General features: G+C 41.9%; 1 protein-coding gene across 8 annotated transcripts in view; it reads left to right on the top strand.

Moving 5' to 3' along the window:
- LOC135429076 (band 7 protein AGAP004871) overlaps positions 1-27,878 on the top strand; it is a 51,055-nt gene that overhangs the window by 6,122 nt on the left and 17,055 nt on the right. For 3 of the 8 annotated variants that reach the window (XM_064683261.1, XM_064683260.1, XM_064683258.1), the window contains exon 2: positions 5,597-5,696. In XM_064683261.1, the coding sequence (XP_064539331.1) occupies positions 5,597-5,696 (100 nt within the window). Of the gene's footprint in view, positions 1-5,596; positions 5,703-6,307; positions 6,320-14,999; positions 15,324-23,774; positions 24,889-27,878 lie in introns of those variants that run through there. The other 5 variants (XM_064683262.1, XM_064683259.1, XM_064683257.1 and 2 more) reach the window with 3 other exon arrangements.

Here is a 27,878-nt window from a genome sequence, read left to right as displayed (position 1 = left end):
ATCTATTAGTTGATCACACGCAGTGCTATTGATCTGATATGTTGTAATACATTTATTTTTTGCCGTGTAGCCATATTTCCACTTGTGGCTAATTAAAACTCAAGCGCTTAAATTTGCATCGTCTACTCGAGCATATTTATTGAACATCATCAACATTGCCATCACCATCATCATCATCATCATCATCATCGTCTACATCATCATCATTATTGGTGGCAGGCAATGTTTGTGGCATTTGCTAACATATATTTAGTATAGATTTTTGTGGCACTCGATGAGCTTGGAGCACCTGCGGCGGCTGTGCAACGAGCTTCTGTTTATTTGCAAACAAAAAACCAATTTGTGTGGACATTTTAATTGAAGCCTAGGCCGGGTCTACCTGATGCCATCAGACGAAACGAGACACACACACACACACATGAGCACTGCTCCATGGCAGTTGGCATTCGGCCAGAAACTGTGGCACTGACAGTGGCTGTGACTGTGGCAGTAGCTGGGACTGAGTCTGTGGAAGTGGCTGGCAAATGCCGTCAACGACAATGTCGTTGAAAACTTTGTCACATTTTGCCGGCAGGACATTTTCAATATGCAAAAGTCGTTAATACGATGGGCGCAGAGGCGTGGCTAAGGCAGATGCTATTTATACTCTAGCGCACTTGAAAATGTTTACAAAAGGGTATCATGACTTTGGACAAATTTACGTTACAGGCAGCAGAAAACATTTCGTTAGACCTTGTTGATCAGCATCAATAGCCGAGTCGGTCTAGCCATTGCCGCACATAGACACACACACACGGACATACATACATGCATACATACATATGAATACATGCATACATGAATACATGCATGCATACATACATACATACATACATGCATACATACATGCATACATACATGCATACATACATATATGCATACATGAATACATGCATACATACATACATACATACATACATCCAGATCTTACCCCAAGAATCGTAAATAGACCTGGGTCAAAATTTGCCATACCCATAACTTGGTCAAATCTCATCCGATTTTAACGAAGTTTGGATTTTTCTTCATGGTTTTCCCTCTAGATTAATCTGGCATTCAAATCTGAACACACATTTTTTAGTCGAAATTCATGTCCAAATCTTACCCCAAGAATCGTATATAGAAATGGGACGAAATTTCCCATTTCCATCACTCGGTCAAATCTCATCCGATTTTCACGAAGTTTGGATTTTTCTTCATGGTTTTTCCTCTAAAATAATCCGGCATTCAAATCTGAACACATATTTTTTAGTCGAAATTCATGTCCAAATCTTACCCCAAGATTCGTATATAGACCTGGGTCAAAATTTGCCATACCCATAACTTGGTCAAATCTCATCCGATTTTAACGAAGTTTGGATTTTTCTTCATGATTTTCCCTCTAGATTAATCTGGCATTCAAATCTGAACACACATTTTTTAGTCGAAATTCATGTCCAAATCTTACCCCAAGAATCGTATATAGAAATGGGCCGAAATTTCCCATTTCCATCACTCGGTCAAATCTCATCCGATTTTCACGAAGTTTGGATTTTTCTTCATGGTTTTTCCTCTAAAATAATCCGGCATTCAAATCTGAACACATATTTTTTAGTCGAAATTCATGTCCAAATCTTATCCCAAGAATCGTAAATAGACCTGGGTCAAAATTTGCCATGCCCATAACTTGGTCAAATCTCATCCGATTTTAACGAGGTTTCGCTTTTTCTTCATGGTTTTCCCTCCAGAATTATCTGGCATTCAAATCTGAACACATATTTTTTAGTCGAAATGCATGTCCAAATCTTACCCCAAGATTCGTATAAAGAAATGGATCAAAATTCCCTATTCCCATAACTCGGTCAAATCTCATCCGATTTTCAAGAAGTTTGGCTTTTCCTTCATGGTTTGGCCCCTAGATCAATTTGGCATCTAAATCTGGCAACATTATTCTTGTTCTAGATACAGCTAGAATTTTTAAGTAGACACTCGTATAGTATACGGAAACTACGAATTTGGTATTTACACACATTTCGACGGCATTTTTATAACCTGAAGCAAGGATCAGAAATATTTAAGAACTTATTCCCCATAGTATGAGGCTCTAGAAAGAAACAAGAATGCTTGTACGGCAGCTTGTTGTGGGATGTAGGGTATCTGTTGGTCGATCACGCTAGACTAAAGCATTCTAACTTCCTTCGCGTATGCGTAATATGCTGCATAATGCGTGTTTAGATTCAAAATTGAATAGCGCATTTTACATGGCGTATACGTGATGCCCATTTTGGCTGTTAAAAACGCCGTCGCCCCGCACATTTTAGCTGCATTGCGCGCGCGCGTGTGTGCGTGTGTGTGTGTTTGTGTGTGTGTGACTGGCCGCGTCTGTTGTGCGACAGATTAAACTGAAAGTTATTGTCAATTCGGGGTGTTCAGCCGAAAGATGAAGGCGATAGCTGAGGGCTGCCGTCCCGAAATAAATCATCCGATTTGTGATTCGCTGCTCCGCATTGTTGGACTTTGATTTATGGCCAAAAAAAAAAGCATTTCGACTATTTACTGTCTGCATGTTATTTATTTTTTTCCTCGCATTTATTTATACTATTTGTTTGCGTATCATTTGTGGCTCTGCGTTCGCTTTCGTATTGAATTGCGAAATTTGCAATTTTATTGCTTCATTATAAAACCGCATTGGATTCATGAAAGGAAAAACAACTGAGCAAACTCTAGACGAAAGTGCCTGTGTATTCGTTATGGGTTATATTATTATCCGGTTTTGCCCGGGCAAAGTTTTCCTGCCCGTGGGAAATTATAACTTTGCCTCACCAACTTCTACCCCTATTCACATTTAGCTGAGTGCATTTTTCGCAAACGTTGAATCACGTTTCAAATCAAAATTTTACAGCGAATAAAGTTACCAGTTTTTCGACCCTTTCGACTTATAAATAGGTGTGAGCTTTCGTTCATTAAGCCTTGAAGTCTATGAAGTCGATTATTTTTAAGGCCAATCGATAGTTCCAATTGGAACGAGTCCAATAAGGTATATCATGCATAAATCGAAATCTCTTTGACTAAAATAAATCCCGTTCTAATTTTCTTCTGCCTTAAATTCGCCCGATTTACATTGGATTTCATATAAAAAATCCGCAAAATCCGCTTTGCTTCGAGTCAATGGTTATTAGATGGCTTCCATATCCTTGGCAATCATATCTAAGCGATGGTCCTGGTCAACCTAAAGTTGCATATCCTTGCAAAATGCGCCTGGACAAGCTCAACGAAATATGTATTCATTTTCAGCCATGCCCAACAACAGCTTCCGCCCCTTTTCAGCTGCTGCTTCCACAAGTTTTTAGCTGCAGCTGTCCCTGAAAAAAAGCATTCAATGTTTTCCCACTGAGCGTGTGCGTGTGATTTTCCAGGAAATATACATATGAGTTGCTAGCAATGGCTGCGCCCGAAAGTAGGCAATACAATTCTACGGCAGCTGATTTTTTAGCTTCAGCTCGGTGAATGAAAGTCCCAACTAGGAGAAATATATCTTTGTGGATTTGTAAAAGTCTATAGGTTGAATGTAAGTCAACTATAATTCATTTTAGTTATTACTATTGTCAGATTATGTAGAAATGTGTGTAACAGTTAGAAGGAGCCCTCCCCGAGGCTCTATATTAATCTGTCCGTCCGTCTATGTGAACACGCCTATCTCCGTAACCAAAAAAGGCAGAGAATTGAAACTCAAAATTTATATTCTCGAGTACCATAGAACCGAAAGACAGGAGCATATTATTTAAAATTCGATAAATCTTCTCATTTTCAATGTATCGATAAATATCAATTTTGAAATATGGCTTACTTAGCAGAGATTGCTCGGACATTATAATAAGTAGTTACAACAAACGTGATATGTAGGCTCTGTTGTAGGACACCTCCCCATATGCCCTTAAAATTGGAAAAAAAGGAAGAGGATGCCCTTACTTTGCCGCCCATTTTGAGCTAGACTCCCTTTAGATCTTTAATCTTTATTCTTTAGTCTTGTACTTGGGTATGCACACACTTCTTATGCCGTAGTTAGGCCCTCAAATTGCATTTAGATCAAACTTTAAACGCCGAGCCTTCGACTCATTTATGCAGACAAGCAAATATAGATCCGAGATATATATATATAAAATATAAGCATTCGAAATATTTGCTGTCTATTAGCTGAGAAACAATCACATCTTCAAAATGTATATAGAGACATCTGCTCTTTAGTTCGTTCTGCTCTATGTCGTTCGTTTCTCTCGCCCATCAACGCGCTGCTTAAAAGCCTTCACACAAAATGTTTTATCAGCTAATTCCAACATTGGCCGGCAAATGCTCGGCGTTCAGTTAGGGCCAAATGCGTTTATTACAACGCTAATCCGGCAGGACAATGGCCAAACTCGGCTCAGTGCAAATTTCATTAATAAATGTCGACGCGTGCACAGAAAATAATCCATTTTACTCAATGCTCGGGCATCCGGGCGCAAACCGGGCCAGCGGGCCGAAAGAAGTGTGGCGGAGTCAGCTGAATGCAAACAATAAACATTGGAAAATATCACAGCTCAGCGGGCAGCGCAGCAGCTGCTGCAGGCACTGAAAACCCAAAGCCCGAAACGGGCGGAGCGGGGCGGGGCGGAGCGGGGCGGGGCGGCGCATTGGAAGCGAGGAAAGCATTTTAAAACCGCATACAGCAAATGCTTTTGTTGGCACTCACTACATAGAAAGCCACCAACCCCCATCCCCGCCCACCGCAAAAAAGAAACCAATTTATCTACTTCATTTTTGAGAGAAAAAAAACCGCAACGGATTGCATTCCGCGCGGGTGGCAAAATGAACGAGTGCAGCCATAAAGAGCATAGCCAAAGAGCCGGAAAGTACGTAAAAGCAGGGTATCTTTGAAGTGCCGAAGATTAAATGTCCTAGCTGATATATTTATCCAAGTGTGCGATATATTTTAAGAGTTTTAAGAAAGAAAAGATAGGCTAAGAAACTATTCAAATGTTTTTAGCTCGGATCAATCAGTTGAGGGTAGAGAGATAAATGTCTGGAATTCTTTGGTATAGAAAGAGATGTAGAAAGAGATCTAATCAATGTCAGCACAAAGATCGATTACCTTACAGAGGATGCTCCATGAATGGCTGCGACTTATCCTATTTATTATTATCTATCCTATCCTATCTATTATTTAATTTATAATTCGATTAGAAGAGAATTTTCTGTTAAGCATGATATCTGCTTTAATGAGTCACATTTTCCGCGACAAGTTGTAAATACCCGCTGCAAGCGTATATAAGGATAGCATGCGAATATGACATGGCTGCAGGATTCAACTGACATGCAACGCAGTCAACCGCAAGAGGTGTCCATGTTCGGGATAAATGCAATTTGGCCGCCGCCTAATTAAGTTTGGCAACTGGCGCAAGTTCGTGACCAGCTCTGGTCAAATTTTCAGTGCAGCACAACTTTTGTCAAATGAAAAACCCATATATGTAGTTATTAATGCAGCTGCCCCTCCCCTTATATACATGCATATACATATTTATATATCTCTCGATCTCTATTGCAGGACATTGTGCCCATGGAACAAGTGAGCTCGATGGTCTCCAATGGCGGCGGCAGCGTTGCGATGCAGCGCGACGATGAATACCGAAATCGCATCATGAAAAGTAAGTGTGTCAAAGCTGTGTGTGTGTGTATATGCATACACATATATGTTGTGTGTAGCCCCCAACCCCCCGCCCCGTACAGAACTACAAAAAAAAAAAAAGAAAACAGCCAGCCACACCAACCCCAAAGAGCCAACATATAGAAAGGTAACTGCTGCTGCTCCGGCTCCAACTGCTGCTGTGGTCTTTGCCTGGGACTGCAACTATCCCTGACCCACTGGCTTTGCAGTTGACATAGTTTGAAGCCGCCCGCCCGCAGTCGGAGTCGCAGCAGCAGCGGCAAATAAATAGCGTTTCACATTTCGCTTAGCGGTGTATTGCATGCCCCCAGCCCAAATACTCGCCTTGCATGCGTCGCCTGCATGCGCTTTACTTAGCTTTTAACAACTTTAGCAATCTGTATTATATATATATATATATTTAACTAACAAATGAAATACGTAATCATTTCATGATGCTTGCCCAACAAATTCGTCGAATTTGGAAACGAACTCTGTACAAATTTGCATAACAAACCAAAAATAACAAAATGCATCAACAACAACCAAAAAAATAAAAACAAAAAAATAACCAACCAAAACAACTCTCACAACTCTATCGCTCATCTGTAGTACGTAGACTTGGTGAGTGCTAAGAATTTGAATTAAAATTGAAAAATTTGATATAAGCAATATGTTGCAGTCGGTTGCAATCGACTGCTGAGTACTCGTTCGCAGTCCAATAACTGCTTAATCTTACTTCTTTATTTGTCCGATTTTCCTCAATCGAACTGGAAACTAACCAACTCGATCTTTCGAGTATCTTGTGTGTTCGAATAAACGAGCGATCCAACCAAAAATATCTTCATACAAACAAAGTTCGAGCTGCTCGTGCCTGCAACATGTTCGAGCCAACGGTTGGGTTGTGCCCATGACCAACAATACATGTATGCGCGATAAGCTCGAACTTAGCTCGAGCTAGCTCGATCAGCTCGAGCTTATTTCCGAATTCCGAGTGTCTAGCTAAGCTTAAATCCAAGCTCTGCTTTTCAGTTAGCGAACGAGTATAAAATCGTACTAAAATTATATAATTTGATTTGCTTAAATTACAAATGAATAAGTGAATATATTTGCAAATGTAAGTATGAATCGTATGAATATGAGAATTTTCAATTTGAAACTAGATTTAGTATTAAATTTTGATTTGCAATTAAATTAGTTTAGCCGAACACGCAAGTTCCGGAGGCATTTACATAAATTACCAGCCCATATTGCAAATACACATGTGAGCACCTATATGTGTGTATATGTGTGTGCGTGTTATGTGTGTGTGTGTGTGTGCGTGCGTGGCACACATTAGCCAAACATTTGCTAAGTGCTCACTAACCATAAAGTTCGTCTTTTGGCTGATTAAACCGAGTGTGTGCCGTGTGGTTACGGGGGCGTATACTTGATATTTGTTTTAGCCGTAATGTATCTGCCTCTAACGCTCCGCCCCGTTGAGCACAGAATGTGCTGACTGCACATATCTCAGGCTTAATGCTGCACCGATACGCCTACCTACTATATATCTTGATAAGTTTCTACACACAAGCGACAGGAGGCAGGCGACAGGCGACAGGAGACAGGAGACAGCTTCATTTGCTGTCCTCCTCGTTGCTTGTAATAACCGAACACATAGCGCATCATCTGCACTCGACTTTAATGACCAGGACGACCTGCAAATAACAGCTCAGCTGTGGGTGGAAAACCAAACAAAGCAGCAGCATATGCAGCCATCAAATACCCTGTAGAGCGGGAACTAAAGATGATTTCAGCTTTTATAACTAGATCTGGATGTTGATTTCTTTGGAAAGTAGGCTACTTCTCGCTCTCTACGTCTCTCTCTATCTCTCCTTCTCACTCTCTCTCTGCTTCCTCTTACATACCCTACTATAACTAATATACCCCACAGACAACACAAGTCCAGGGTATTACAACGATAACATGGCACAACACAAGGTCCGAACATTTTTCATCATCAGTTTATTTAGCTCCCGTCCCTTTCCCTCGCCCACTCCACAGCCCCTTCCCGGCCACGCCCCGTTCGACTAGTTAGGTCTCTTATTTAGCATTAGCTTGACATTTAGCAGCTGGCAGCTGATACTCTCCTTTCGCAGCGCGACGAAACCAAAAGTAAAACAAATAATTTGCGGGCAAAAACAAAGCCTGCCAACAGAAGGCCAAATAAAAGAAATTAAAACTGCGAGACGCTCCGCGCTCCACATTCCACTTTGATGGGACGACCTCCCCTCCCGCCCATTGCACCACCGAGTGTGGCCGCAAAGACAAACACAAAGCGCAGCCAAAGCCCGTGGCGTTGGCTGCCAACCAATCGAGGACCAAGTGGAGGCCAGAGCCCAGCAAGAAGGAACAGAAGCGACTGGTTCAATGCACTGGCGCTCTGCGACTGCCTCAAGAGCCCGCCAGCCTCGGCTAAAGTTAAGAAAATCGCCTAAGCCTCAAACAAAAAAAAACAAACACGAGTATACTGGTCGGGCGTGCCCGACTGGAAGATACCCAAGTTGTCGATACAAACATACGGTATCTTTTGTCCGATCTTTATGATATCGACACAGCATTAATAAGACTTACAAAATATGCCTCAAAAATAGGAAATTTTTGGTGGGAATGTGTAAGGGTATCCAAATAGTGAAATATTCTTAATTTAGGTATGCTACCCGAGAATCTATATCCAAAATTTGGTGAATCTAGGTCTAATAGTTCTAGAGTTTATCCCAAAAAAACACAATTTTAAAATCGATCTTTATCGAAACTGAGGAAAGGTCAAAGTTATCGAAGAAAATAGTATAATATCGATCTACGTCTGGTATAAGCGAACATATATCTAAACTCTCTAATAGAGAGTCTCTAGCCTTTGTAGTTTCCGGGATCGACCCGCCCATATATACTAGGTTCTCCTGATAGAGAATAATTATATACTCTATGGCTTCGCAGAGGTTTCCTTCTGCCTGTTACATACATTGCCGAAAAAGATTATACCCCATTTAGCCTTTTTTACGATATGTGCAGGGTATATTGAAACAAACACAAGCACACAGCGTATAATATTCTATATACCCGATTGCACTTCACTGCAAAAGTTTTCATCGGCTTTTTCACTTAGTCGAAGAGTTTTTCTCGCTGGCATTGCCAGCAAATATCTGGCCCGGCTCTCAAGTCGCTTATGAATTCAAGATAAACGGCTGTTTTTTTGTGTGTGTGTGTCCTGCTTAGAGATTCAAAGATTTTATTATATTTGATTTGGCTTAATACCCAGCAGTAAAAACAAAATTGTAAAAGGGTTGTATTGGAGTGGAAAAGCATAAGTTGATGCTTGATTACAGATTTAACTGTCAGGATCAATGACAAAGTGAACTAACATCCCGATTACGTGGTATGTTTGAGTCGAGCATTTTTATGGCTTAGCTGTGGCTAGGCCTTGGTAAACGTTTTAAATTTGAAGCATGCTTGAGGCTCACAACTTGTTCACAACTTTTGACAGCGGATGCTGCTTCAAAGTTGCCTTTATTTCAGGTATTTTAGTGTTGGAAAACGAGGCTCGAAATGTGTGTGTTGCGTAAATGCCTGCGGCTGCCACTCAGCGCGACAAGAACACGACACAAAAATGCTGCAAATGCGTGAAGGTAGGTAGTTTTTTTCAGTATTCGAAAACGAAGTTCGACTCGCTGCTTAGCAAGTATCGATTCCAGCCAGTGTTTGTAAATGCCTGCGGCTGGCACTCAGTGCCATTTAAATGCGGAAAATTCATAAAGTGGCCCATTTCTTTGCTCAGCTGTTGCCATTAGAGAATTCTCTTAAATAACTGTGGGAAATATAAAGAAAAAAATAAATGCCTTTGCAAAGAATTCTTTTGAAAAATGCGCAAAGTTAAACGTTGAATGCCAACTAAAAGGGCCTTATTAATTAATGTCCCATTTCAGAGTCTAGAGCCTTTCGAGCTTGCTAAGCTGCTGCCATTTTAGCTGCCATTAGAGCACAATAATAGGCTCTGCCAGTGTTAGTCAGCGTCTTCTGGCTGGCAGCTGGCCAAGCGATGACAATATGGCCAAAGTGGCCTGCACCACTGTCTGTGTCCGTCTCTCTCTCTCTCCCTCTCTCTCTCTCTCTTTGACTGACTGTCTGTCGCTGTGGCGAGCACAAAAGCGAGACATGACGCATTTGGGTGCAAGTGGCATGTGGCCTCATGCGGAAGTTGTTAATTTGACGCACAAAGGCGTCGTGTTGCTCGCCCAAAATGGGCACAGCCGTCGCCCGATGCGCACCCTGGTGCAACAGGGCGTATACGTATTGTCGTAATTACTCCTAGTCTGACGGCCATTAAAAGCTGCATAGTGTAAACTGTATCGCCTGCAGCTAGTCTGCAGTCAATGGACGTGCAACTTGTTGCCATGGCATCAGCCCAGAGGTCAGCACACAAATGGACTCGTGAATAAGTGTCGGCCGTAGTGTTGGGTGGGTTTTAGTCCAATAAGAATCGCCAATGCTTGCCAATAAGACTGCGCAATAAATCATAGAGAATGGAGGGTATTGCAATTGTGGCAGGATCTTTGTCGCAGGCAGTTTATATATCGAAATCGGAACACTATATCCTATAGCTGCATGCTTCTCATGTATGAGAAAAGTTTTAATCTAGATCAGATTAATATATCATATAGCTCTCAGGAGGATTCGTCGCAAGAGATCCTCATCAACTTCCACAATTCTCTCTCACATACTTGCCTAGCCATAAGTCATTTTTCTATCAGGGTATTCAATCTCCGTCTTGCCTCAGCTAGTCTTCTATTCTTGTTGTTTAATGCATTGAGCATATCGTCAAGTTTTATCTACCTCAGACTTATATATCATATATCTCTCTGGAGGAATCGTCGCAGGATATCTTCAACAAGCTTTACAATTCTCCTCATACATTTGCCTGACAATAAGTCATTTTTCTATCAGGGTATTCAATCTTCGTCTTGTCGCAGCTAGCATTTCTTTCTTTCTTGTTGGTTCATGCATTGAGCATATCGAGCGTAGGCGAAACTTCAGGTGGTTTTGGTCGCTTGGGGTTTTGTGGCTTGACGGCAGCAAGTAAATGTTGCCATAGCACAAACAACTAATTAAAGTAATTTATTCTAATTGGACACGAGCACTTTTTGCTCGTTAACCTTAATGTAATGGAGCTCTGGACAATTTGTTGGCATTTCTATTATTATTTTTAATTTGACTGAAAGATAAAACAGTTGGCATATATTGAACTTAAATTATTTAGATAATGTCCGACAGTAATAAATGTTGGCTTTAAACGAAATTCGCACTGGCTTTGAATTTAAAAGAATTTTTAAATTAAATTCCATTTAAATTCACAATTTAAACTTTTTGTGGCTTAAAGCAAAGACCACAAACTGAATTTCAAATCGCATTACTCACAATTCACAATGCTTGATTCCTCCGTTCAATTATTCTAAATTAATATTATTTAAGTTCCCTTTTATTTTTTAATTGCTTTGATTAAATTTTAAGCAAGGCTGGCTTAGCAATTACCTTTAAGAAGGAAAGGTTCTTCAAAAAAAGCTTAAAACTGATTTTGGAATTTTTTTGCATACAAAATCAATTGGCTTAAATTTTAAACCAAATTATGGACCTTGCATATACAATTTTTGAATAATATGTGACCTTAATTGTTCGCAAAGGCTTTGCCACAAAAGTAGATTATCAATGCTAATCTTAGGTCCTTGACAACTGATCCTTTGCTCAGACCTGAGCTTCATACTAAAACAAGTGAGACTTCACTAGTTGATAGTGCCTGACTGGTAGATACCCTATACTTCCCTTGACACATACATGTACGACAATACCCTCAAGCTACTCACTTCATGCTGCAGCTGTGCTTCTTCTTGCCTTTCTACACACTTTGTATGGGAAATGCAGTCTCCAATAACTTCGGTGTTTACAGTCCGATCATATTAAAAATTTCAGGGCTTAAATCCAGCATAAAAAAGTGTGCATATACCAAAGCGCAAGGCTCTGCCTTTAAAAATGAGTTTCTATATCTTCTCTATACAATTTTGTAGGGAATAGGGGGAGATTTCTAAAAAGTGAAATATATTTAATCTGTTTCCACTAAACAAGAATCTATATGCCAAGTTTGGAGTATCTGGCTCTTCAAATCTTCAACCATTACCTAAATCGATATTTATCGATGAAAGATATATTAAAGAACAATATTAAGCGCATTCTGCTTATGGCATACTCGAATATATATTTCAGACAGACAAACAAGGCTAGATATATTCAGCTCGTCGTCCTGCTTTCGAACGTGTCAACCTTTTGGGTTCTGCCTGTGACAAACATTTGCATTAAAAACTTATACCCTTGTTATCCATAAAGACTTTCTTAACCTTGTTCATAAGCGGATTTTGTTGTGGAAATCGTTTGCCTGGTTTGCGGTAGTTAAACAACAACTTGGTGACAATTGAATGCTCAGCGCAACTTGAATAAATGCCTTTGTACTTGTTAAAACATTAAGTTTTTTCAAGTTCACTCGAGGGCTGCCTACTTAAATATTTACAATTCAATTTTTGGAGAGCAGCACAACGATAACGAGCCGACAGTTGGCTTTCAGAGCGCATTCAGTTGAATTGCAATGGGGCGCATTTCTATATATATATATATATATGTAAATATTCAGGTTTATGCAAGCATGTAAATGCCAGAGAGACGAGAACGTCAAGAGTTGTGCTTGCATGACTTTCACTTGCCTGCCTGCCTGCCTGCCTGCCCACGGGAGCAACCGGTTGAAAGACGACATCTTTTCAGCTGTCCCAAGAATATGCCACAAAATGGCCTACTTGCCGCTTGCCACAAGCTGTGCTACCTGCAACTTGGCCTGACTTGGCTTGGCTTGGTTTGGCTTTGCTTTGAACGTGTTGACTTGCGACTAGAGATGGACGTGAGTGGCACGAACCGAACACGAACACGAAAGGAGGCATAGAACGATCGAAAGGATAAGTTTTTAATTATTCGCTTCTTGAAAAGAAAATATCTAGCTTTCACCAACGCTCTTATATCATTTGTTTGCGACTGATTTGTATGGGAAAACCTGGAAATGTCGTGTTTAATATTTTGGGAACCATCAACTATCGAAGAGATCGTGCTCTTCTCGCTTGCTACAGATTTCGACTGATTTGAGTCGGAAGAGTTGGAAAAGTCGCGTTTAAAATCTTCGGGTGAAAATGAGAGCTATCGAATGAGGAACTCGCGCTCTTCGTGTTAGTTAGGAAACAGAGTTTTCTGCGAGGATTAGATACACGGTCCGCGCCCATCTCTGCTTGCGACCAAGTCCAAGTCGAACATTATGAGGCATGCCGCACAATGCCACCGAGCTCTGTGTCGCAATTACAAGTTTCGTTTTCGGGTTTGCGCTTGTCGCTGTCAGCTGTCTCGTATCGTATCGTATGCGCTCATCGTATCTGGTTCGAGGCTGATGGTGCAACAAAAGATGCTTTTTGGCATTTACATTTTAACGACTTGGCGTAGCATGCCAGACAGTGCACATCCTGCATCCTTGAGCTGAAAACGTAAGCGGTCAAAATCTTGTTCACATTCGAGCCATTAACATGTCCATCGCTCGTATCTGTTCTCACACACACACACAAATTGGTCGTCCATCAAAGGGAGCCACCCTGCCCATTAGCCCGCCCATTGTACGTGTCCGTCGAGCGCAAACAGTGCGCCACATTACGCAAAATGTGCAGGACACAATGTGTGCGGAGGTAGGGGGGGAGGGGTGGCACCTAGTCCGGCAGGCAATAAATAAATTAAATAAAACTCGCTGGCCAAGCGTTCAGTTCGGTTCAGTTTGGCCTGAACTGTAAACACGGCTAGTGGTCAGCGCACCTCAAGTGAATAAAAACAACAAAAATAAAACCAAATAAAAATAAATAAAAAAGAAAATTGAACTTAAAAACAAAACATAATAAAAGTGTAGCAGCAGAGCAACAACAGCGAACAACTTTGGGTACAGCCTGAAGCGAGTCGCCCAATTTTATTAAATTAGTTTTCCGTGTTTTCCACGCCACGCGTTTTCCACACAGCCGCAGAAGGGGTCATGAGCACCAACAGCCGCAGCAGTCAGGCGATTTTGGGTACGCTCCACAGTTCATAGCAATTGTTGTTGTTGTTCCTCTCCTTCTGCTTCTTCTTCTTTTTGTTGTTGTTATTAAGCCGTGTACCCATTGAAAGTGGTCTTTGAAAATGGGGTGTTTTATAGTTTTGTGCAAGTGCTTGAGGAGAGAGCTCCGAATTTATAGAGCATAAGACGAGTCGGTCTTAAATTGTGTGTCCTTCTCTCTGGCCATCTGTCTACCGTTTCGCGACGATCTCAGATATTTAAAGAGCTAAAGATTTATAAGACCTATAAATTGAAGCGTAGCTCATCCTAGTGCACGAAAGGTTCAAGTTCAATTCAAATTAACGCTAACTTGGCCACGTTTGCCATAAAATCGATAAAAATCGATTTTACCATCAAGTTTCAAATACCAAATCTCGTTACCCATGTGAACTAGGGTTAATAAATTTGAGGTCTAGAACATCTAAGGCGATGCACAGATTCGGAATATTTGACTTCTTCTCCCAGAGATAAAATTGTCATAGGTATGCCTACATTTTTGTATGCCATATTTAAGCCCTGAATATTTTATTGGCCTTGGACTTTAAACACCGAAGTTATTTAAAAATTCATTTTTTAATATGTGAAGAGATGGGAGAAGAAGAAGAAGCACTGGTGCAACATAAACTGCGCAGCTTTGTCTTTTTGTGAATGTCTTGTGCTTGCAAAGAATGAAAGTTTCGAGTATTTCTGTCGCCGCTGGGCACAGGGTATCTGCTAGTCGGTTTCTTGTTATTGCTGTTGTTGTGGTTGTACGAGTGGTTGCATTTATGTGTATGCAATTGCCTTTGTTGGCATGCTAATTTGAATAAATGCAAGCGCTCGCACTCGTACCCACACTCAGACTCAGACTCAGACACGGACTCGGGCCCAACTTTGTGTGGTGGAAAACTTTTTAATAGAGTTCTTGGGCGTTGCTTAAAGCGCAACTTAAATAAACGAAAAGTTGGCCAACTTCCATTGCCATTTCCACTTCCACTTCCGTTGGCAGTTGCAGCAACTTGTGGCAATTAGCACCAGGCTGATATTTGGATCTAGCAGGTGGCTGTTGACTAGGGAATGCACTAAAATTTATAAGCACTCAAAATATTGCACATTAAATTTAAAATTGAGACGAGTCGAAGCGAAACGGCCTCAAGATATCGGACCGCACGGACAGTCTGTGGCAGTCGACCGCGGCCAGCATGCCAGCGGCGTCTGGTCCGCAGCGTCATGTAGCACGATCCATGCACCAACAGCAGCACAACCAGCACCAGCTTCCGCACCAGCGCACCAACAACGGACAGCAGCAGCGTGCCAATAACAACGTGGCAAGCAACAACAATAAAATGCTGAGCAGCAATCACAGCAGCCAGCGCGAGATAAGTGCCTCGCCTAGACGAGTGGCACTCGATACGACCGTCTCCGGTTCCACAAGCGGCTTTGGCTTTAGTCGAGGTAAGCTCGCATGCATATCACAAATTAGCGACGAGTTAAGCGGAAGAAGAGAGCGAGCGAGCTTTTGTTAGCGATTAACTTGTCAGACGATTGGGTATGAGGAGTACTCAAATGCTTGAGAGCGGACTGACAGAAACAGAATGCGTAGTACTCACATGCGAAGGAGAAGTAGAGAGTAGTACTAATGTGCGAGTGAGAGTAGCTGTGAATAGTATTTTCAGAAGGGAAGGAGTAGTAGTGAGTATTACACGTAAGCAAGCGGCCAACGGCAAGTAGTACTCATATTAAAGTGAGTAGTTATGAGTAGTATTCCAATGCGAGTGATCAGTGAGAAGTAATATTATCCGAGTGAGTAGTAGTGAGTAGTTGTGAGTAGTAGACTCAGAAACGAGGAAGAAGTAGTAAGTATAACATATATGCAAGCGGGCAACGGCAAGTAGTACTCATTTTAAAGTGAGTCGTTATGAGTAGTATTCTAATACGAGTGATCAGTGAGAAGTAATTTCATCCGAGTGAGTAGTAGTGAGTAGTAGTGAGTAGTTGTGAGTAGTTGTGAGTAGTTGTGAGTAGTTGTGAGTAGTAGACTCAGAAACTAGAAAGAAGTAGTGAGTATTACGTATATGGAAGCGGGCAAAGACAAGTAGTACACATATTTAAATGAGTAGTAGTGAGTGGTATTCTAATGCGAGTGATCAGTAAAGCGAAAAAGTAGTTGTGAGTATTATAAGAAGTGAGAGAGTAGTAATGAGTATTACTTATATGAGGGCGTGCAGCAGAAATGAATTCTCATACTCTAATGTAAAACAGTGAATAGTAATGACATTAGAGTGGACCGCAGTTAGTAGTTATTTTATCCAATTAAGAAGTAGCCATATGAGTAGTAGTACGTAGTACTGCCAGCCACAGTAATGACTACATATCCCAGTAAGTAGTAACTCGAGTGAATAATACAAGAGTGATTTGTAGGAAATGGTAGTACAGTGTAAATGAATGCTAGTAAATAGCACTCTCATACGTAATAGAGTAATAGTTTAAAGAACACTTATACATGATTTGGAAGAACAATATACGAGTGGAAATTAATTAGTACACTCAATATTTGTCCAAGTAATTGAGAGTACTTGTAAGTAGTATCATTATATATGAGTGAGTTGTATTGGGTAGTGAGTATAACCTATGAATGTGAATAAGTGTGAAATACTTAGGTGCGAGTAAGTTGTAGTGAGTATTACTCTCATGCAATTAATCAGGTGTGAGTGATACTGTGACTAGGGAGAAGGAAAAAGTACTCATATTCGAGAGAACCTGAGTACTCATATGCAAGTTAGTAGTAATAAATAGTACTCCAACGAGAGTGAGCAGCAATAAATTGTACTCATATACGAGCGAGTTGTAGTGAGTAGTATTCAGAAGAGAACGAGTAGTAATGAATAGTACTCATCAGCGAGTAAATAGAAGCGAATATATAAGTACTCTTATACTTATATGTCGCATATACTTGCGAATATAATATTCTATCAATTAAGTACGCATAGTACGTATATTGGGATACATTCATTATGAAGAATTTGATTACATGGCTGCACAAGGTTTTATTCATTTAATAAATCAATTACACGCATTTGTGCATCATTAAATCCAGGAGGGTCTCTTTTTAAATTAATTAATGTGGTCGTCATTTCCATTTACCATTTACCATTTACCATTTGCCCATATATTCCTTTTGCTGCGACATTTTTGCTTGGGCCCGCGCAAAGGGAATGCACTCAAGTGAAATATGTTTTAAAATTGCCGAGGCGTGTTTGCCAGCGTCAAGTGGTTGTGTGAGAATGTCGGCGGGCGGGACGTCCCGTATGTGCAAGCACACATTTCCGCTGCATGCAGCGCCACATCCGTCGGTGATAATTAAGTTTGCCCACCCGAGGCAGAGGTGGGCGGGCTGCGGGTTAGACTAGTCTGGGGCAGCAAGGCGCATTAAGTCAGCCGGCAAGCAGCCACAAGCACCACCCCAACCACGGAGAGGAGAGGAGCACCACCCAACCGTGCATTAATTGATTTTCCAGTTGGCCACGTTATCAGCGTTTGTCTGTCGTTTGCAGCTGTCGCCTGTCTCTCCTGACATTTGCCCTTTTGCGTTTGGCGAAATCAATTGTCAAATCATTTGTTGACGATCCTGTTTAACATGTTTGTCCCCCCCCCCCGTTTGCCAGCCTCGCTTAAAGCCACGACATTAAAGCCCAGCTCAATTAATTGCCATTTAGGTCAGCAGCTGGTCCGATCCCAGGCGTCGGCTCAGTCCCAGCTCAGTTAAACTCGGGCAATAATTGTCGCCCCGGGGGCTTATCTGTAAAATCGTTTACGACCGACCCGGCGTAGCAACCACATTGGTTTCAGGCTTCAGGCATTAAAGCTCAAAATCAATTAAGAGCAGGCGAAATTACACGGCGTTGCCCGGCTCAAATCAAGAAAGTTGTTTTGCATTCTATTTAAAGTAGTCTTTGGTCTTTCAATTATACAAATATTATTGCTCTGCTATTTGTGAAAATTAAAAGTTGGTTATCAATTTGAGCTGGCGACCTTTCGATTGATGGTCCGACGCTCGCTTTTATAACTGCCAATCAAATAACTCTTTCTGTTTATATGGATATTTTTTTCCACTTTGTAAATTACTTAACCTGGGAGTCAAATGTGCGCTCGCTAGTTTTTAATATAGCCATATACATATGGTCACACACACACACACACATACGCATCAATATTTCATGCCTCGTCGCAACATCAAAGGACACTCACAGAGCCGCACGACATAATCGACAGAAAAAGAGAAAAAAAACCACGCAGAAATGGTTGCCAACAAAATAACAAAAAAAAAAACCCATAACAGACAGTTGGCTTTGGTCAGCCGAAGATTGTATACCCTTTAATTAATGTTGAGGTAAATGTTGCTATATAAACTATGTGGCTTTCTTTTTGTTAAAACGTTAAAAGATATATTTTTAGAAGCGGGAATAAAGGCAACAAATGTTTATACATATGTAGCGGTACTTTTACAGACTGATTGATAGACTGACTGACTGACTGACTAACTGATTGATTGACCAACAAGGCACAGTCCAAGCCGTAAGAGCGAGAAAGCTGAATATTATTTGGTTATAAGCTTTAGGTAAGCCAGAGACAGGCTCTTGGTATACAAATATGCAAAAGCAAATGGATTGGGACTCAGATTGAAAATTCTGATTGAAGATTGATTGGATATGCGGCTCCAAGGCAGCATTAATACATTTCAGGTGTCAAATGATTGAAGAAGAGGGAGAAAGATTCATGGTGATATATCAGATACATCCGATATATGTCTTAGTCGAGAGTTTATAAAAATAAGCCGAACCTGCTTTACATCAAAGCTGGCGGACTCAATGCAAGCGTATAAAAAAGGAAGTGAACAAGAAATTGTGCGACAGTTGCTGCCGATGTTGGCGCCTGACATTCATTTGAAATATATATATATGTGTTTGTGTGCGTATGTGTGTGCGTGTGTGTGTAGCATATACACACTCGAATCTATATGTATGTGAGTTTATGAGAGCGGGCGCGAGGAAGTTGGCATTGATAAAGTCATTTCATGTTCATGCTCAGTAGCAGGTCGAAGCGAAGTCTGCGGCAGCAACAAAAGCAGGACAAGGAGCAGCAGCAGGACAAGGAGCAGCAGCAGGAGCTGGACCTGGACCGGGTCCGGGAGCTGGCTGCGCCACGCTAAATTATTGTCGAGCATTTTGCAGCAACGTTTCCCATTTTTCATATTTCATTTCGCTTTTGCTTTTCATTTTTTATTGCCAAGAAACGTGTCGTCAATGTGCATTTATGAATTATTGATTGGCCCCGACTTAACAGCTTGCCAGCTTGCCAGGAAGTGGGCGTGGCAGTCGCAATCTTACAAGCCGAGACAAAAGGCACAATTAGTGATTGCCGCCAGCTCTGGCATATGACACGAGTCCGGCTGGCAAATGAATATTCCGGGCTTATCTGTATGCGGCACAAAAGCCCGACGCAACTGCAACTTTCAACTTTCAGCTTCAACTTTCAACTTAGACTTCTGACCACGCCCATCTCAAACGCCCACTCATTCGCAAGGGCCCAATCAGCTTCATAAACTGAATGTGTATATTTCATGTTGGTCGAGCTGAATAAATTACACTGCGCTTTCATATTTCATGAGAAACAGAGCAAGAGCAGAAGAGGAAGAGAGTAATTGAGAAAGAGAGGGGGAGGAGGGAGGGTGGGGCTGAGAGAAAGCAGCCAAAGATAAAGAACTAATAGAATTGCGCTCTTGCAATCAGTTTCTTTATGTGAAGCTAGCTATCAATAACTGATAAATATACCCTGTAAGTAGAGATAGAGAAAGGGTTTGCTGCAGTTGTAGAAATGCATGTAACAGGCAGAAGAAGGCAACTGACTGAGCCGTGTGGCTAGTGCGATAATTAAAGGAAATATAAAATATAATAATATTTTAATAATAATATCAGAATATATTGCAGTGGAAATGTATCTAAGCCCAATTCGATCTATGGAAGCGATAGATTTTAGTTTTGCAAGATGTTTTCTCGCACACCAAACGCAGCTCAGGCTTAATACTATTTTGACGATATCGATAAATATCGATTTAAAGCCTAGATTTCTTACTAGAATATCTATGAACTTGTAGACGGTAGAATTATGAACTTAAGTATGTATATTCTTGTATAGCATACACAACTCATGAATTGTTTTACCTATTGGATACCTTGCCTCACGATCGGGGAATCCAAGAGTTATAGACTTGGTTTTTGGTATACACTTACATTTTAATACCCCCTTTAAGCATTGTAAATTTTTAAGTAATCGCATGACAGACACTCGAGTTATTTAGGAACACATTTTCACAATATGAGACTGAGACAAGATGAAATGCTGCTTGTGGCGTAACAACAAACTGACAGCTGCCTGTCAGCAGGGTATCTGCTAGTCATATATTATTTTATATTTTTTTATGGAATTCCCATGCAGTTTTTTTGGTATGCGCGGCGCGCTGTTCAACTATTCATGACGGCAACAGTTGTAAAAGTTAGTCGAGAGAAGGGGTTTTGGGTGCCACGCGGCGTATGAGCAATGAGGCTGTTATCTATGGAGTGTGTGTGTGCCACAAAATGTGTAACAAGCCCACAAGTTGCAAGCAGTCGAGCTGCTGTTGTTGTTTCCGTTGCTGTTGCCATTGTTGTTGTTGTTGTTGTTGGTGTTGGTGTTGTGGCAATGTTCAAGCGAACATTTGCTTGACTTCCAGCTTCATAATAGACCGAGAGCGCAGGCAAACAAAACGCCAAAGTGTCAGAGTAACAGAATGTGTGTGCTAGTGTGTGTGTGTGTGTGCGTGTGTGTGTGTGTGTGTCTGGCAGAAACTTTCACTGCGAGCCTCGAGACAGGGACAGGGACAGGGACAGGGACAGGGACAGTGACCTCATATGACAATAATTCGACGCATTTGTGTCACATGGCCCGCATGGCCCGCAGCCGCCGCTTCCCCCCCACCACCTCGCCACACCCCCTCGCCACACTCCCTCGCCCAACACGCCCACCAGCCAAAAGGCGCAAACGTCAACAATTACGAGGCGCAATGCCACCCAACCAAGCATCACCCACCCACCCGCTCGTTAGGCCCAGGCAATTGCCGTGCCAGGACATTGTCTGTGTGTGTGTGTGTGTGTTTGTGGTGTGTGTCCGTGTCCGTTTTGGTATCTCTGTCAGCCTTTTTGGCCGTCTTCCGTTCGCAGTTAAGTGCGACATATTTGCCTGGCTAATTTCGCTCAGTGAGCAGCAGGCCACAGGACATGCGGTTCAAAGTCCTGACCGGCATTCGGGCCTGATATACTTGTTAGCCGACAAGGTTTTTTATATTTTTTCGCCAGTTTTTCATCCACGTTCGATACCTTTGTATGTCAGTTGTCCAGTCCATAGCGTATATATACTCTTGATGAGCTCAGATTGGGCGGAATGATTAGTTTTAACACCAGTTAAATGAATCTTGGCAGGATCGTTTGTCGGAGTAGGACGGATCCTGGCTCTTTATCAGATAGCTGCCATAGGAACATTCAGTTTAATATTCAGTTATTGTATGCACATCAATTTTGTTTCTACATCTCGACGAAACTTGGGACTTATGGGCCACAACAAGTCTTATCAGAATCTGATTAGTAAATTCCTGTTCTCTATCGTTTGAAAATTTGATTAAGAAAGTAAGAAAGGGCAACCAGGTCACGAAATTGAAAATACTTATTTTAAGTATGAACTTTTCAAGTATAAAAGCCTTTTATCAAGTTCTTTTTGTTATGCTTTTTAGTCTTTTTGACCTCAAGCCAAAGTAATTAAGCTTTAAGAAATTTTAAGCTGAAATCAATGTGGATTTTGCTTGAGTTAAGTACAAATATAACTTCAAATGACATTTGTTAACTTAATTCAAGAATTGTTTCCCTTGTTTTAAGACCATTTAGACCTTATCTGAAATTAATTATGAAATTAATTGCAGTTAATATCGAAGAAGTGCTTTTAAGCCAAGCTAAAAGTTATTAAATTAAGTACAAATTATGCTTAACTCAAGAACTTTATATAAAAGTCCCTAAATTAACTTTGAATTGAACTTAATTAAAGAACTTTATGTAAATATTCTTAAATTAAGTACGAATTAAACTTAAATCAAACATTTAGATTCGGGCTCAAAAACCACAGAAATTCGCATAAATAAATGAAGTACGAAATTTCTCTAAATAATACACAGACAATCCGCAAGGGTATTAAATCTTGGACATCCTGCAGAATTTCTCTTCCCGCCTGAATTTCTTTTCTAGCCTGAATTTCTTTTATTTTCTGTTCTCCTATTTTGTGGCATTTCTTAAATGCCCAGCTCTGCTTGCTGCTGCTGCTGTGTTATCCCTTGCTCATTGTCATTGCCTCTCCGTTCTCTCCGCTATCTCCGTTTCCGGCCATGTTGCAGCTGCCTCAACATTTGTGGCAACCTTCGACTCTCGCTTTTGCCAGTTGGCGCAGCATCATTTGAGCCAGAAATCAGTTTATGGTTTTGTGGCTTTCGATTTTGATTTGGTTGTGGTTGTGGGGCACGTTCTGGAGCCCGTCAGTTAACTGAAATGTTGTCGATACGCAAAGTGTTTGTCCATAAAAAAAAAAAAAATGGCTAGGAATTTACGAGCTCTTGTCTATGCGGCTTAAAGACTTAAAGGCCACGCCTTAAAGGCGTGGGCATGGGAATTGTTGCAGCTTGTCTGAACAAGTAAATCAGCTAATGCGAACTTTTTATTTGTTGTTGCTGTTGCTGTTGTTGTATTCGGCCATTTGTCGGCGAGGCGAGTTGATACCCAAATCAATTCGCACATTAATCAAATGCCAAAAGATTAATTAACTGTGCGTGCCAGCTGTGCTTCGAGCTGGATTGAAGTGGGCCTCAAGTGGCGCTTTGTGTATGCATAAATGTCACTCATACGCACCGTGGTGCCGCCTAGTTGGCAATCGGAGTGGGGTGTCTCTTTCGGGTATCGATACTTGGCCCGGTTGCATGTGGCAAGAGAGTGCGCGTGGCATTTAATGAAGCGTAAATGGTAATTGACGGCTCAAAGGCAAAGCTGAGGCCCGGCTGTGACCCAAATGTGCGACAGTTCGACAAGCGTTCGAGCAGCAGTTCATTAGAATGTCTGTAGAGACCCCCCCCCCCGCCGCCTCCTACACTTGTCAGCAATTGAAAGACGCATAATGGGACAGGTACTCATATCATTCAGTGCCGGTAAACAAATACAAAATGGGTTTTTTGCGAAAATTGAAAAGCGACGCTCGCCTGACTGACAGGCCATTCCACGACAATGGAAATCAGCAACAGCGTGTGGCAAGTGTCGGTTATTCAGTTTTGTCACCTGTGCACAGCATCGAAGCGGACAGTCATTTTTTTTTTTTAGTACACTGTGCTAAAAACTCGCTGCCAACTCGCATTCGCTCAGCCGCGCTCTCTCTCTCTGTCTCTCTCTCGCAGTTGGGCATTGCCCCTGCTTGAAAGCTCGAGAAGAGCTTTATTCCTGAAGTTCGGGCCAGGGAAAAAGCCAACATGTCGCACAATGCGCAAGGTCAGTGCAAGCTGGAAAAGGCAACGAAGCTGGAAGGGGCGAGCAGCAGCAGCAGCAGCAGCAGCAGCAGCAGCAGCAGAGATGCGACTGCTGCTGCAGCAGCTGCAGCGAAAAAAGCTCTTTGATCATTTGCCATTTGCAAACGCAGAGAAAAGGCGACGGCCCCGCCTCCAACTCTACTGCTGCGCTGCTCCGATGATAACAAAGTTTTTGCTCTCTCACGCAAAGCTCTGCTTCGGCTGCTGCCTATAAAAGGATGCGCGCTGGCGGCGCACTTTCAGTTGGATTCTGAGCGAGGCAGCGGCAACAGCAAAAAAGGAAAAAGGAAAAAAAAAGGAAGAAAGGAAGAAAAGAAATACAAACCAAGCCTGGATGGAAAGGAGTGTGTGTGTGTGAGTGTGTGTGTGTGTGCTAAGGAAACTAGCTCAGAGTAGTGTGTGAAACACATATACATACAGCAAGTGACAATGTATTAGTGTGTGTGTGTGTGCCGCGACTGCTGCTGTGAAGGAAAAGTGTGTGTGTGTGTGTGGAAAAGTGCGTGCGATGCATTTGCAAAGGCTGCTGCTCTCTACGACAAGCCGCTGCTGGCCATGCAACTGCAAAAGCAGCTCCAACTAAGACTCAGACGAAGACAAAGACTGGCCAAAAAGTAAGACGTGCCACAGTAAAAAGAGAGCAGGAGCGGGGCTAGCACCTGCTCGAAGATAGCGCACTGATTGACGCAGCAGAGACGCCTGCCACAGCCGCCGCACTGGCGTCGTTTTGTGAGCGCGGCTTGATGCCCGACTCGATGATGGATATGGAGCATCGGGATCATCAGCTGCATCGGCATCATCAGCCGCAGCAGCGTGTGATTGCGGCAAGCAGCACGAGCACCTTTGCAACGCCAGCGCCAGCGCCAACAGCAGCAGCGGCGGGGGCAGAAGGACCAGCAACAATCAGCGAGCAGCGGGAACGGGATCGGGAACGTGAACGGGACCATCAACTGCCCATAACGGGAACACCAAGCATGCAGCACCATCAGCTGCCCCAACAACAGCAGCAGCAGCAGCAGCCCATCTTGCCGCCGCCGCAGTCGACGCGACCGCAATTAAATACACGCGAGCATCACCAACAAGTGCAGCATCAGCGCAACCTGCTGCAGCAGCAGCAGCAGCAACAGCAGCTGGAGCATCAGCAGCAGCACCCCGAGCAGCATCAGCAGCAGCAGCAGGAACAGCAGCAGCAGCAGCACCAACAGCAACTCAATCAGCAGCAGCAGCAGCAACAACAACAGCAACAACAACTTAATCAGCAGCAGCAACAACAACTGCAGCAGCAGCAGCAGCTGGCGCTGCCGCACAGTCATCATGCGTTGATGCAGCAGTCGCATCAGCAGCAGGCCATACATCGAGCCGAGCAGCGACGAGGTGAGTCTGCAGCCTACGAAATGCCGCGAAATTGCCTGTACATACACACACACACATACATACATGCATACATACATATAGACACACATATATATATAAATTATAAATTGTGTATATAAATTATTGAAATGATGCTGCGTGGCTGTTTGCTGGCTTTTCTTTTTTTCTTTGTTGTAAATGCATTTTTTTCTTGAACTTGTTGCGCGGCTGAGCCCCCGCCCCAAAAAGTATGCTACACACAATTTTTGAGCGCTGCTTTCCCATCTTTTTCGCTATGGTAATTTTCTTGGCAATTTTCATGGCAATTTTCATTAGCAAGCGCTTCACTCAAATCATTTTTGCTGGCATCGCATCGCATCGCTCAACAGGCTCATCATTTATTGATGCAATTTGGCTGCCAACTGATCAAAAATAATAATATAAAAAGAAAAATGAAGTAAAACAGAAAAACTGACTGTGTGTGTGTGTGGGTGTGTATCTTATGTTTTTCCTGCGTGTGTGTGCTGAACAAAATTGTTGATATTTGCTTTTACTTTTCTGAACAATTTTTGTTATATTCCTTTTTCTTTTTTGGCAATCTAATAAACTAGACCTGAAATATGCTAATGCGTGTATGCTTGTGTGTGTGAGCCTTTGTGTGTGTGTGTGTGTAATCTCTCATCTCATATGCACGCTAATCGCTTCATTAGGCGGACAAAAGGGCTGCCAGCTTAAGCCTGGTCCCAACATTTTTGGCTGCCTCAAAAGCATGCACGCATTTTGCATGCAAAATTCAATCAGAGTGCCTGAAATATACACACACACAGACAACAGCAACACCAACAGCAGCAACAACAACAACAACAACTTCAGCAGCAGCAACAAAAATGACAGCAACAACAACAACAACAACAACAACAACGTGACCCATTTTCGAGCGCAAAGCTTTTTGCCAGGGGCTGCTGCTGCTGCTGCTGCTATGACGTATGCGTTCACACTGAGCGGGGGTGGTCTAAAAGGGGGAGGGGGAGTGGGAGGGGGGGGGGGGGTAGGGAATGACAGCCTCCGGCTAGCTCGGTGCGGTCATTAAAACATTATGACCACACGCTGTTTGCGCTGCCAGCGAGAATTAAGCGAAACGAAATTTTATTAAAGAATTCAAATCAACGCCAACTTTTATCTCATTTGATGGAGCTGCGATTAAATTGATGCTAAATATAGAAAAAAACATTGAGATGACGTCTTCAATTCGTGCAGCTAAAATTAAAATAACAAAAAAAACGTGTGCTTCTTCTTCCTTTTGCACCAGACTTTCTTTTGGGTGAAAGTTCTCTTGATTAACTTCGGGTTTTTAATGAAATTTTCTGGGCTTGAAAAGTGACGCCCAATTGTGTGTATCTATAGAAATGGGCTTTTCTTCAAATTTGCGGGTAAATATGAGAAATTATCGAAAATTTTAAATATTTTAAATATGTGTGTGCCATAAAAGAATCTTCATGCCAAGTTTGAGGCATGCAGCTCTTATGATTTTCGAGTTATGCTCCAGAAAACATGTCTCAAAATCCAAATTTATCGTTATTAAGGAAATGGGAGAAAATAAACCAAGTCTAATTGGAAATTGAAGAAAACATACCAAGTCTAAAAGGAAATGGATGAAAACATACCAGGTCTAATAGGAAATCGGGGAAAATATTCCAAGTCTGATAGGATTTTTTGGAGCTCCTAAGACTTTGAAGCTAAATAATGCTCAATACCGCGCTAAAAGCAGGGTATAGCCATTAAAAAGCCTTTGGCTTCATTTATCAACGAACGGAAAAAAGAGAAAAATATCGAAACAAAAAAAGATTAAATCCTTCTGCTAATGGAATACGCGAATATATAAATATGCAAATTTAAAGTTTCTTTTCAACTTTTCGAACTTGGTTCGTTGACGCTTTCGGCTGCCTGTCACATGCATATAAATCAATCCAATTTGCAGCTCTACAGCCATTTTATATTCGTATTATATTCGTTTCATAAGATACTTTATCAATAAGGTAGTTAGGGTTAGCTTACCCTGGATACAGACTAACCATTAAGAGAGAGAGAGCCAAAATGATTGAGAAAAACATCAAGACAGGGATATAATTTAAACTAAGTTTCGAACTTTACTTAAGGAGCTCGGACAAATCCGACAGGCAAAAAAACTGAACTGCACAAAACCTTTTTTGCACTCTTTGGCATAGAGTATTAAAAACTTTAAAACGACTCGAGCTGCAGGGGCTAAGCCGCAGCTCATGTAGCCCATTCCCACTAATTACATTTTGATGCTGGTCTATTTTTAAAGTTAGCTATTTGGCCATAAATCTATTACCACACACACACACACACACACACACACACAGAAAGACATGCATATACAAATCGGGTAGACCTTCGTTTGTCAGTAAGCCACGCCCCGCCGCCCACTTCCGCACCCGCATCCGCACATCCGCAGCATTCAAATCGACGTCAACGCCATTGCAATTATTTCGAAATCAATTTCAATAAAAGTTGGTCCTGGGGCGCTGGGCAAATGTTTAACAGCTTGTTGGCTTAACGTGCCACTAAAGGTACCACACAAATACCCATCAAAGTTGCCAGCGAGACTTTCAGCTATTTTCCAGCTTTTCCGCAAGTTCCAAAAGCGAGAGAGAGGGAGAGAGAGAGAGGAAGGGAAGGCTCGTTAACAACACTTTGCTGACGTTGAGCGTTGGCATTGTTGCAAGTTCTCAATGAACTGTAATTGAAACTGAAAAGCTGGCAAAAAGAGAAAAAACCACAAGACAAACTGCAAACGGCAAACAACAACTGCAACACGCAGCATGGCATTTAAATGCATGGCATGCAACATTTATAATTTGAAACTCACTTTAGCTTTTAGTTCTGATTAGCTAATTAGTGGCTTTTGCATGCAGCAAACACGGCTCCCGAAAAAGAAATCAAAATCAAAATTGAAATCAAAATCGAAATCAAAATCAAAATTGAAATCA

The sequence above is a fragment of the Drosophila montana genome, unplaced genomic scaffold (assembly GCF_035044405.1).
Source record: "Drosophila montana isolate Dmon_TW-CO22-7 unplaced genomic scaffold, ASM3504440v1 contig_2583_1, whole genome shotgun sequence".
Taxonomy (NCBI): Eukaryota; Metazoa; Arthropoda; class Insecta; order Diptera; family Drosophilidae; genus Drosophila; species Drosophila montana.
The sequence above is the reverse complement of the archived record's forward strand: the minus strand, read 5'-3'. Positions and strand labels throughout refer to the sequence as shown.